This window comes from Erithacus rubecula, assembly GCF_903797595.1.
Source record: "Erithacus rubecula genome assembly, chromosome: 3".
Classification (NCBI taxonomy): Eukaryota; Metazoa; Chordata; class Aves; order Passeriformes; family Muscicapidae; genus Erithacus; species Erithacus rubecula.
Genome location: NC_136689.1, coordinates 48,429,754 through 48,443,044, shown reverse-complemented (window position 1 = coordinate 48,443,044; position 13,291 = coordinate 48,429,754). Strand labels below are relative to the sequence as shown.

Here is a 13,291-nt window from a genome sequence, read left to right as displayed (position 1 = left end):
TCTGTGTTTTGTAAGGTAGAACCAACAGAGGGATATTTCTTATTGTAGTCGTTGGGTTACTCATAAATTTTATCAGCTTGCTGGTGTGTGAGTAGATCGTCTTTGCAAAAGTTACCTAGAACACCAAGATCAATAAGTTCAGCCCATGACTGGTGGATGTCTTCACTCATATGATTGAAGGCTAATTTCAAGCAAAGTATAAGCCAACTGTCAAATGTGGAGCTATTGCTTGGTTGGATGTGGCCACTGCAGAGCTGGAACTGAACCAGATCAGCAACCTCTTCTGTACCTAAAGAGAGGATTTGTTACAGACTAGTCCTTAAGGTGAAAGAAAAAAATGAAAAAATGTTTGGTTATGATGGTGCAATTACAGTTTTTAGTGATGGTGTTATTAAAATTGAGATTTTCTTCTCAATATACTGAAGAATTGTTTAGCTCAGCTTATGTATATGTCACTGCTTCCATCTAATTGGAAGTGGAAGAATGTCTCAATGGTATTTTGCATCTTGTGCCCAAAGAAAATGCTCCTAAAAACATTGTGGCTATCACAGTGCTATCTCAATTGTATTAAAAAAACAGACTCTTGTTAAAGGGATTGAATTTTAAAAGACTTTTCATTTTTGTTGAGATACATTCTGTATGGTGTCAGACTGTAATTAGAATCTTGGAACTGTTTAGAAAATGTAATTAAAAGAGACAGTCACTGAATGATATCCTGTACAGGAATTCTCATACCTTTTGCTTTGTTGAACTCAGTGCCACACGTGAACCACAAGATAAAAATCAATGTAGGATGCTACCTCCTCAGCTAAAAATCATGATCTGCCAACACTTCTTTTCAAGCATTAGGACTCCCCAGTTTGTGGAAATGACTGTCTTTTTCACTGTTATGGATGCTAAGTGTCTCATTTGTGTAATTGAATAAAATTTGTTTATATGGTTTAGGTAGTGAAAAGTATCATGCACTGAGATAGTAAGGATGTCTTTTGGAACACCTTTCTTTAGAGAGAGGCTGAGGGAGTTGGGCCTGTTCAGTATCACGAAGAGATGACTGAGAGGAGCCCTCATCAACGTTTATTTGTACCTGAAAGGAAGATGCCGAGAGGATGGATCCAGGTGCTTCTCAGTGGTGCCTAGCAATAGGACAAGATGCCATGGGCATAAATGGGAACACAGCAAGTTCCACTTGAATATGAGGAAGAACTTCTTTACTATGTGGGTGACTGTGCACTTGAACAGATTGCCCAGAGAGGTGGTGAAGCCTCCCTCAGTGGAGATATTCAGGACCCATCTGGATGCAATCCTGAACCATGTGCTCCAGGATGACCCTGTTTGAACAGAGTTTGGACCGCATGACCCTCTATGTTACCTTTCAACCTGACCCATTCTGTGATTCTCTGATTTTAAAGTATTGAGCAGAAAGAAAACCCACAGAAACAGCTCTAAGTAATTAGACTCTACCAGTGGCTTAGCTGTTTGTTCTTATATTCATATTCTTACAAAGCAACTTGAAGGATGTGCAGGCTTATCTTGGATTTGACTAATGAGGAAGTGGTGTAGCTAATCCCTGTCACTACACTGTTATGGCAGAGTCAAAAGAAGCCTTTTGCATGATTGAAAGGCTTCGTGGGGCTGGAAAAGCAAAATATCCTGGGCCTAGCATATGTGGAACTGATTCAGCCAATCAACTGTTTTTTGTGTATGTATGTCCTTTTTGCAATTGCACAGTGATTTACCAGAGTAGTGTTGCAGATGTAGCTAGAAGAGTTGATGGTCTGAGAAACTGAACTGGGGCTGTCAGCTTTCTTCATAAAGAACATGGTGATGTCATACTGAATGCTGGGACTGGGTCTATTCTGCCAGAGAGGAATACATTTCATATTTCATTATACCCACAAGACTATGCCGATCACCAGGGCTTAAAAATGGAGTGGAAGGAGATGTGTGGGAGAGGTACCCTAAAGTGCAAATCTCCATTTGAGGTAGTATTGCTGCAGGGACAAACTCACAAGGCCAATGGCAGAGCACATTAGCGAGAGGGACATGCATCTGGGTTCATCCCTGCATAATGGAGATATCAAAGGAAGTTTCAGGGCACAGACCTGCCTGTCTAAAGGTTTATCAGTGAGAAATCTGTTTTATGAGCCTGCATGTAAAGGCTTTTGTAAGACTGAGCCTGAATGCCTTTTTGACTCCTGAAACAGTATCTGCTCATGCTGCAACATGTTTTCAAATTGTCTTGCCTTATGGTTATAACAGGAGAGCTTCAGTATTGCTGCACTGGGTGTAATTAATATTCTAATTATTTTTCCTTTATTATCTATGCGGTCTACCTTTTAATTAAAGGAAGAGTAAACCAGTTGCAGTGGAAACATTTTGCTTAGAGAGCTGGAACTGAATAGTAAATACCACTGAAAGCATCATCAAATCCACTTAGTTTGCTACTTGGTTGTATCAGATATGTATGAAAACTGTTAGCATTACAGCCCTCTTTAAAAAACACCCTATTGGTGTTGTGGAAATGAAGTGATAAATAGCTTGTTACAAGTATCTGGAAATTAAATGTAAACACAGTTTCTTCTGTTGCCAGAATTGGTGTTGTTCTCATTTGCTTGAAGTATTTAAATTTATGTAATCTGGCTATAATAGGCAGTCAGTCCAATTTTTTCCTCTAAAATTGAAAAACTTCCTGATGGTAGACTTATGAAATAAAACCACTTTGAAATTTATTCATAGAACAATGTTGCTATACTTGCATACTTTAAAGTTGAACAAAGTAATCCCTTGGCCTTTTACTGCAGTTCATAATCATCATTATTATTACTATGATTGCAATTATTATTATTGCTAATGTAACAACCAAACTTAGAAGGTTTTCAAGCCAGTGTCATGTCTGTTGCAGATTTTCTATGTCTATAGAATATCTGCTATGCTTGTAAGTAAATGGTTGAGACCCCAGCTTCTCAGGCACAAAACTCATTTAAAAGGATAAGAAATGGATGATTATTTGTTCTTTCTCTAGTAGAGTCAGATAACTTGGCAGAGGAGGAAGAGGGTATCTGATTAATATGGACAGTGGTGCTTTTGAAGAAGACACTTGTTTGGAGGGCCAGTTATACTTTGAGGTTGGTAGTGTAGCTTGAATAGAGAGAGGGAGATATTTAATTTGTAACTTTTTCTGGTTTATGAACATTCATTTTTATTGGTAATAAAAATGTACCTGTGAAAGAAATAGTCTGTTTCTAAAAACGTTTTTTGTAGTGTACAGGCTAAAGGAAAAGTTGTCACCCGTGTTAGCTGTTCCAGTGCTATTAGTTTGCCAGTTGGCAAGGAATGCTCTTTCCCCTCTACCATTACATATTACAAAAAGTGAAAGGTTGAATAAATGCTCAATTGTACGATGTTTAAGTAAGAATTGTGTGGTGGTATTATAAATTGTGATATTTAAACTTTTTTTTTTTTTTTAAATTTATTTTTTTCATAGCCTATGTGCTTATGAGAAAGCATCAGTCGAATATACAGGACATTTAGTTAAACTAAAATCAAAATAAAAGATGCATGTGCATTATAAAACTGGAGAAATTGTTGTAATACCATGAGTATTTCCTAGCTAGGTACTTGGATGGCCCACAATTGCTGTAAAATTTGGCTACTGTGTCTTAGCATACAGAGTACTAACTAGTGAGTCAAAGAACTGAAAAACATGAAACTTTTGTCTGGAGTAGTTCTTGGTTGGTAAGAACTTTGTAAGCAGAAAAACTATATATGTGTTTTGAAGGGGAAAGGAAAAAACAATCTGCCATCTCGGATATGATTCATTTTCTCCACTATAAGGAGCTGTATAATTAAATAGGGAAATATTTCACCCTGAATAGCTGACACGGCTGTTTAATGTTTGACAGTCTCAGGGAAACATTCCAGTTTTATAATGCACGTGTGTCTTTTATTTTGATTTTGGAGTGTTTTGCAAGTCTTCAAAATCATCTGTAGTAGTCTGCTAAACAATTACAGTTTAACTATTTAGAATTAGAGCCAAATTGATACAATTATATAAACTATTCATGCAGGTTATCAACTGAAGAGATTATATTTTTCATGAAAATAAGACTTCTTTTCTGTATATTATCGCAAATCAATGGTTTTTGTAAAGCAAATTCTAATATTGCCTCATACAAGTAATTTTCATTAATTCTTTTAATTTAACATTCCTGAAATACATCTAACCAAAGAATAAGTGCAGAGCAGCACCAATTCACACTATTCACTATGGTGTGAGTATCCTTTAAATGTTTGCTAACTGCAAGCAGAAACACTGCAACTGACGACGGCATAATAGCAAATCCTAACTCACTTCTGTGGAGTCATGTATTCATTTCCAGTGGTCCTTACCTCCCAGACAGTGATCAGAAATTAAGCTGAGTAAGTGATCTGAATGAGCCACAGGCACAGGTCATGGACAACACAAGGCCTTTGGAAATTATTAGATATTTTGATCTTTAGCTAGAAAAAAAATAGAATTATAATTATTTTAAGCAATTTAAAAAATAATATCACATTATCACACTATGTTTGTTATAACATGAATTATATAATGTTATGATGTTTTTCTGTGTCTTCAGACGTCAAGATATTATATCTAACTTCAAATGTACACAGATAATGCACTAAGTCCCAATTTTCTTATTAATCAGCTTTTTTTAGAAAAATTTTCTTTTATTCTGACGAGGGTTAGGTTTTTAAAACTTTCTAGTGACTTATATTCAGGAAGGAACTTGGGCTCTCCTTGAGGAAACTAAAGGCTGAGTCTGTGCTTGGTGGTCAGTATACCCCCTTCAGAATGTGGAGAAGGTCTCATATTGACTTTTTTTTACACTGTTACATGCATTGTTTGTCTGTTTATGAAATTCTTTCCAAGATCAATTCCAGATGCAAGTTTGTTTTTCAGCTCTTTGCCTCACCAGTCAGCACTTAGTACACATTTTCTGCCTTCTTTGTATGAGATGCTAAACATTTGCAAATGATTATATGAACAATTCAGTTTGGCCTTTTGAAATTGGAGTAGGTAGCTGCCATCCTCTATTTAGTATTTTTAAGTGATTTGGTTTTGTTTACAAGCAAGTGCCAGTGTAAGCTCAGAACTGAATGTTTAAGGCAGCAATATTTCAGATAGAATTCCTTTAAAAATATGAATGAGAGGCTTGAAAAACAGATGCAGAAAATGGCACACTAGTTCTCTTGTATACTGTGTTAATGAGGAAGAGGAGATATGGAAATGGAAGTGGGATTTTATTGTGTCAAGGTGCTAAGTAAAATCTGTGAATTTTGAAAGGGAAGTATTTTCTTTAATGTTTCTACTTGGAACTTCCTTATAAATGCAGTGCTTTAGCCTTATGTGGTTCAAGTTACAGATATTACCTCTCAGTAAGAACATGCTTGTGACAAAGGATTAGTCACACTGGATGAAACAAATGTAAATAAGCATTTGAAGCAGGAGTAACAGCTAAAAGGAATATAGCAATGATTTACACAACCCTTGGAAATGTACTTTACCATTTATTTTGTTTGATTTTGTTTTTCTTTTATTTGCTACTAAACCTCTTTGAAATCTCATATTTAATGAGATTAATTCTATTTAAGGCTTTATTTACCTTGAAACTGGAGTTTGTTTTAACTCAGTCTCTTAATTCATTCATTATGAGAACTAAATATTGAGAAGTGATATAATGAAGTCTACTTTTTATATGGAGCTATGGGAGGCAGAGAGAGAAATGTTCTTCATTTCCATGCAAAAAGTGCCAACAGAGAACAAAAAGGCAGTCAAAAGATAGTCTTACTTTCTGAAGAGGAAAAAAAATGTTTCTTAAATATTGGTGCTAGACAGCTTAATTAGTAAACCATACATTAAAATACTTAGACATTTTTGGTCTGTAGTTCATGAAGTATTTACAGAGGAGGTGAACGTTATTATCTGTGTTTTCATGATGCAAACAATAGACATGAGGAAGAGAAGTCTTTTGTTCAAGATCATCCTCCGGGCGTAGCAGAGCTACAGGTTGTATCAAGTCTATTGAATCCTGCTCCAACAACTAACCAAAGCACATAACACCTGTGGCTGTAATGATCTTGGTTTATGTAGTGTCCCTAGGCTGCATATCACCAGTGCATCATGTTGTTTATCCCCTTACCTAGCTAGCCACTAATGTGCAGGGTGGTTATAGTGGATTTTTGGCTGTTCAGTGCCCAGATTATAATCCCTTCACTCACGTGGAAAAATAGTGTAAAACAGTTGGAATGGCCAGCAGGTTGGATTAGGACTGTGGGCTGCAATTTAAACCACTGTGAACTAATCATTAGGCTAACTGCTTCTATTTAGTAAGATGTGTTATAGTTGCTAAATTTATACTTCATAAAATCACTTCATAAAAATAAAATCTATATTAAAAAATTATATACTAGCTGAGGCTGGAAAATTAAACAGAGTTGGCCCTTTTTGAATTTGTCATTAGTAATTTTATTTCAGATACTGGCAATATCTGAAAAGATTGCTGTTGTGTTGTTATACGTAGTTATACTTAACAGATAAATTAAACTTATTTTAAAGAGTGAGTAATGGGATCCACTTGTCTTGCAAGTAACATAGACCATAAAAGGTTAGATGCTGCACTCTCTAAAATGAATCCAGCAAGGCTGATTTATGTTTAAATGGAAAATAGATGTCAGACATCCTGTAGTCAGCTTGCAATTGCCAATACTTATGTCAGTGTTCTGTAGTAATAAGTACCTTGGTGAAAGAAAAGGAGGTTTGGCTTGTACAGAAGTGGTTTTTGGTGGCACATTTGTTATTGAAAGACTTTCTGTGGAGATCAGCCAAGAAAGACCTGAGTTATTTACAAATGGAAACTGCAGGGTTAAATTACTGGAACGTTTTGGAGCACATAATGGAGTTTCTAGTTTAAGTGCTTTACTTTACAAAATAGCTCATCTGCAATGAAAAGGGGTTTGTTTTAATAATTGACCTGGAAGGTCAAGCATTAGGTGAGTGAATGGATGAGTGCTTTGTGTAGCAATTGGTGTTGTTCAGCCTTTTGCTACTGAAACAGGACTGACAGAAAAGATACTTGTTTTTTGATAGAAAATAGTCAAATTCCATAAGATTTAAATATGCCTTGCTATTTATCTTCCCAGCACAAGTGTTATTTTTTGGTTTTATTGATTAAGGTATTACCGGATTTAACTGGAAAGTTGGTGAAGTTCAGAAGTACACCAGCATTAACATTGGTAATTTAATCATAAGATATAACTTTATTTCTTGAATTTAATATTAATTAAAGACTCTGCTTTTCTGGATTATGGCTATAAATTATTTATCTTACCTGTATGTTTTCTAGCCTGATTATTTTTATTCTAGTGTTTGTATGCACTGCTGGACTGCACTTAACCATGCCTTATACCTTAGTAGGGTGTTTAGTAAAATGGAGGACAGAAAGTGAAGAAAAACCTTCCATGTATAAAGAATTGTAAATATGTTTTGTATTTACTGAGTATGACATTTTAGGAGAAACACAAGACAGTTTCTGTGGTGTTTATAAGACTTTGCCACTGTGTGTTTCAACTTGACTGTTAGTGAACTGAGAGTGTCTGATGCCCATTTCCTCTGTTGCTTAGGCATATGTGGAGAAAATTTGGAGAAAAAAACTGCTAAAAAAGGAAAATCAAAGCTGTGAAAGCTGTACTTCGTCTCTCTGTGATACTTTTCCATGTACAAAGGCTTTACTCTTCCATATAGGATATGAAGGACTTTAATGTGAACAGATTTGCTATGCTAGGAATTGTACAAATCAGTAAGAAATCCAGTGTCTATAATGGGTAAGACATAACAGATTTGTTGTGTGCTTATTTTGTAACAACTGAACAGTGTGGTAAAGTTGAAAGGATCTTCTAAGCAGTTTATCTAGTTGATGTGCTGTCTTCAGTGAGGCATTTCTCATCCATATTACTTTGGTTTTCATTTTGATAAGGTTTGTTATCTTCCTTGTGTGCAAAAACACACATGTAAATAGCATGACTAACAAAAGTTCTGAAGTGGAATTCCACTCACAAGTCAGTGATAAACAAAATCATATCTTAGGGTTTTGTTGAAGCTTTTTGGGAAATTACCAGGTGTTTCTGTCATACCAGGTTTTGGGAATAGGGCCAAAATTTCTAGGAAGTCAGGTATTTGTTTGTGGTTCTCACTGCATGCATCTTGTTACCTGCCTTTTATAAATCTTTATAGCATTGTATCAAAATACCTATAGTAAGTAATTGCCAGGCTATTACTCCAAAAGCTTACTTCATGTGATCAACTGTGGAAGTGCCTTACAAAAGCAGAAGAGAAACAGTTTGACTCTTGCAAAAATTGATTTCTCCCTCTGTAGGAGGTATATTGTACAGTGTTGGGGTTTTGAGAAATAGTTATTTCTGTGGCTCCTTAGGGAAGGAAACTGTTAGGAGTTAGCTGTCTCTGTGTTTGGAAAGACATTGAACAGTCTGTTTATAGCAGAAGGTAGTAATGAAGCACATGTGGAAATACATGGGAAAATTACGGAGTCCGTAGATAACCACTTCTTGTTGGCAGAACCATGTAAATTGCAGTGAAAGTGTCTCGAAGGTCTGTGGCCCTCTTATGCTGAGTTTTGGTGATCTTGGGTATCAAGCAAATTCCAGACTAGAAGAATATGAATCCTAACTGCAGCCCTTTTAAGCAGGCAAGAGAGAGATGGCCAGAAATCTCAGCCTACTCAATATGCAGTGGAGAAATTCACAGTAGATTTGTTTGATTAAAGATTCAGAGAGAGGAGTATGATATTTTGTGGTTTTGGAAAATAAGTTATTTGACAGTATTGGTCTTTGATATTAAAAAATTGGTTGGCTTTACCAACCAAAATGACATGTTTCTACTTATGCCTTTGACTTCTAGTGTTTGGTGTTTTCATTTTAAAAGTGAACAATGTGTGTCCAGTTTATCAGTGCATGTTAAGGGGGTTGAGTTATAGATGATACAAAATAACTGTAATGGTTAATCCTTATGAAGACATGGCACTCCTAAGGAATTTCATTAATAGCATGATAAATCATATATGTTCAAAAAAGATTAATTTCACAGATTAATTTTACATGGATAGATATGCAGAGTAAGGAATGCTATGGAAAGAGCTGTGGCTTAGGCTATGTATTCCCAGAGCATGATGTGGTGGTGAAATGGGTGAGATTCTGTAAGATTCTTGTCTGATGCTGTGTCAAAAAGCCTGTTGTGATGGCCTGAAATGGCTTTGAAAATGGGGGTAGTGAAATCATATTTCATGTCTGTGTACAGCTTTATTGATACTAATAATTTTTTTAATGCTGCATATGCTTCTGATGTCTACATTTGAAGAAACATGCTGAAAAAATAATAGGCAGAGAAAAGGAGGCTTAAAGAACTGAAGTTAAAACAACTGTTAAAATAGGAATTAAAGATGATATAGTAAGTGGTTTTTAAACTTGGTGAGGAGAAAGTATGAACTGCTAAAGCACTCTTTTATTTGGTGAAGAAAAGTAGAAAACAGCATAGAGCTGGAAGTTGGACATTCACCTTGGAAATAAGGGAAACATTTTGACAGAGTGATTAACCAATGGAACAAACTACCAGAGGTGGTGATGATTTTCCATGTCTTGAAAGCTTTCAAGTAAGGAAGAGATTCTTTTCTGTAAGTTAGGCTTTAGCCAAATGGTAGTTTGCCATGAGGGGATTGAGGAACTCTGAGCTTATACTCTTTGGCATGAAGTTCACATGTGCTGCAGGGAGGTCTCCAGGGCCAAACTCATGAGGCACGTGTCCAGAGTGGTGTGTGCCTGGGGATGAAAAGGCTTGAAGGGCTCCAAATGTTGGTGTGTTTTCCTTCTTGAGCTCACAGGCTAACTATGGAGAACTGAATAGCATGGGGCACTAGAACTCAGAATAGAGCATCCTAGATGTTACTATGAATTTATTGACTTAATTTCTATTTCCTTGTATTAATACATGCCAAAGACTGAAGTGGAAATGAGCCTTGCTGCTGGCTGCTCCCACCTACGTAGCTGTGGTCATAGAGGACAGAAGTACTATACAACCAGCAGCTGCCCTGCTTGGTAGTTTTTTCCACTTTTTAAAGTAGCAAGTGCCTGCCTTCATCCAAATTCCAGACAATGTCACTGTCTGACACTGACCTCAGTCTTGTGCCTTGTTGGCTAGTTTTCCTGACTGGTAAGGATTTGCTAGTAATTCTGTGGGACTGCAAGGAGACAAGCAAATGTGTCTTAGTGGTACACATGAAAGGCTGTATTATAGAGGATAAATAAATAGAAAAACGTGGAAAAAAGTGTTTTCAAGCATGTGTGCAAGATGCCTCTTTGGAATTTACTGGCATCTCTTGCCTATTGTACTATTTAAGCGAAGGGTAATAATTGTGCTTTTGATTTGCTGGTAGTGCGTCTTAATGTTGTTACCTGTTTTGATGGGGACAGCTTGGGCTGCCTTGCAGTTCTTCTCTAAGGACAAAAAAACCCTAAAAGCATCACAAATGTTTACTTGCTAAAATATTTCTTCTCTTAATAGAGAGTAACCACTTTCAGTTTTCAACTTTTTGAAAAATCACTTCATACAGAATGAAGCAATAATAAATATATGTGTTTTCCATTTTATTTTAGTTTAACTTTTTCTTTTTAGCAGAAATCCTGCATCAGCATTAATCTCTTAACAGCACTAAACAATGAAGCATTAAGACCGACTGCCACACAACTCAAGAGTAGTGGGGGTGTATAAAATACCCTTTACTCAACATCTTACAGCTTCTTCTGTTGCTTCTTATTTTGGTAGAACTGGATACCCCACTTCTAAAGCATGTCATGTACTTATTTAGGCAAGAGTATTGTGTCATAAGTTCTTTGTTACAATTAACATGGAAACTGTCTTTTCTCCTTCTGTAAATTTGAGATAACCCTCAGGTTCCACTCTCACAGTGGTTCCATGAGGAAGCTTCTGCAAGCCAAGAAGCTTTTGCTGCTCTTCTGTAATCTCCACATCCTCAATCTGGTGACATTTCCCTCTTGGTGGGGAGAAAGGTGATTTCAGAAGAGGGTTCCTGGTGAGTCACTGATATTTATGCTGATCTTAAAAGAGAGAGAACACTTTTCATTGTTTATCTGAACAGTCCAGCTATTTACGGAGCACATTGTGTATGTTGTGCATTAAATCCCACTAAGTTTCCTGAAGTGGACAGGCCTTAGAAAGGATGTTCAAATGTCAAAAGAGATGCTATCAAAATAAATGTTATTGTCAGGATTTTATAAACTGTTTCATAGCTTCTGAAAACATCTGTCATTCTGATTATTTGGCTATTAGTTTTTTTGAGAAAGTGTATTACTCTATAGTAAAAAAAGAGAAGAAAAAAATTTCCAGGTGCCAAATGAAATATTGGAAGACTACTATCTGAAGTGATCATCATAAATATCCAGAAGGTTGTTATGTTTAAGCAGTGCTTTTATTACATTTTTTTCTCTTACCACAGCGAAAACAGTGCTTAAGATGTAGGCATCCATTTTGAGCTCTAGCTTCATTCAGATTGTCATTTGAAACACAGTAATCAGAATGTTACATGATTAAATTCAGTATCTCTTACCAGTTGTTTGCTCCTAAATGTTAACATCTAACTATAATATGAAATTGTTCTTACTACCATTCATGGTTTTGATGACTGTAAAAGTTCCTTGGCAAACAGATAGTAGTTTATCAGTTAATTACAGGATCATTTTTCTTATATTTCATAGCTTTCATTCTTTGTAATAGAAAATTATTTTTAAATAGGATCTATATTTTATGCTTAAGCTAACGATTTCTTTTTCACTGAGAACATTCTCTGAACCGATTTTGTTGGTGTTTGGAAATTATATTTACCAAAATTCATTTTGACAATGAGAAGTTTGTTACTGTAAACTGTTAAGAGTTGACAACCCTGAGAAACTGGTTCCATGATCAGAATAGTAAATGTGAATTTTCAGCTGCAGTTGTTTCTTGTAGATTAAACTTTGTAAAAAAGATGCTTTGTTAGACTTGGTAGTCACTGTGAAACCCTTTCAGAAATTTGTGTCATTGTCCCTTGAATAAATACTTAGATTCTTGAACTTGGATTTATCTGTGTGTTATCTATTCTCACTCTTCATCAACCTCTGAAACCTTCATCTATATTCCTGTAAGTTATTTCTTTAATTGAACCACAATTAAAAGAATACAAGCAAGTTTCTCTGATTTAAGAAGAAAAAAATTATTTGTTATAGTAGGGAGAGGAAACAGAAAATAGATTTTTAAAAGCAGCACCTGCTGAATTCTCATACCTTCTCATATGTTAATTTTGACACGTTTTAGATGATAGCTATGATATTATTCTATCAGTCTCAATAACCAAAAATAATGTGGTAAAACGCTCATGTAGCATTTAACCTGCTTCTTGTGTAACTGGTGTATTTCCATAGAACTACAGAACTGTGAATTCATAGGGTAGTCCGAATTTGTAATTAAGTATTTTAATTGTAGTTGTTTTCCTTTCTTTCTAGAATATTTTCTTTCTTGGACATAGTTACTTTGTGTCGCTGTGCACAAGTTTCCAAGGTATGTATTTCTCTTGGAGTTTTTTGGTTGTTCCCTATGCTGTGTTCTTAATTACATGCGAATAATGGGATTCATTGCAATCTGCTTCCTGTTAAAAAAAAAAAAAAAAAAAGTTTTCTCAATCTCTTAGTTTATTAAAGCAAATGAACAGTCCCAGTTTTGCATGTAGTTGTGGACTTAGTTGCTGTGTATAGGAGTTCTGTCTAAAGGCTGTGGAAAAAATATCCAGTCATGTATGTGCTGTATCTGGAGAAGGGATTAAGCCCAGTATAGCATGATGGCATTTGCTTTTTATAAAGCATGTGGCTGTATAACACTATTTTTCAGGTGTAATTGCTTAAAATTCCATGTAGTTTGGTTGATGTGCACCATGTGTCTAAGTACATCCATCATTTTCTTGCCAAGTACAAAAGGTGTTAAGCAGATGGATTACAAGTGGAGGGAAAAAGCACACAAGATATTAGTGAAGGCTAAGTAAGTTTTTATGTTTAACTTCATTTTTTTTTACTTGAAATAAAATGAATAATACTCTGTTTCTACATCAGCTGTGTGCAATGAACTGTATTATTATACAACATGAATGAACTTCATATTTTTCTTCCTTCTCTTACAGTTGGATTTGGTTTG

At 35.6% G+C, this 13,291-nt stretch overlaps 1 protein-coding gene across 2 annotated transcripts in view; it reads left to right on the top strand.

Moving 5' to 3' along the window:
• Positions 1-13,291, top strand: part of FBXL2 (F-box and leucine rich repeat protein 2) — a 47,447-nt gene that overhangs the window by 13,638 nt on the left and 20,518 nt on the right. For both annotated transcript variants that reach the window (XM_079300241.1, XM_079300242.1), the window contains exon 3: positions 12,610-12,664. In XM_079300241.1, the coding sequence (XP_079156367.1) occupies positions 12,610-12,664 (55 nt within the window). The remainder of the gene's footprint in view (positions 1-12,609; positions 12,665-13,291) is intronic.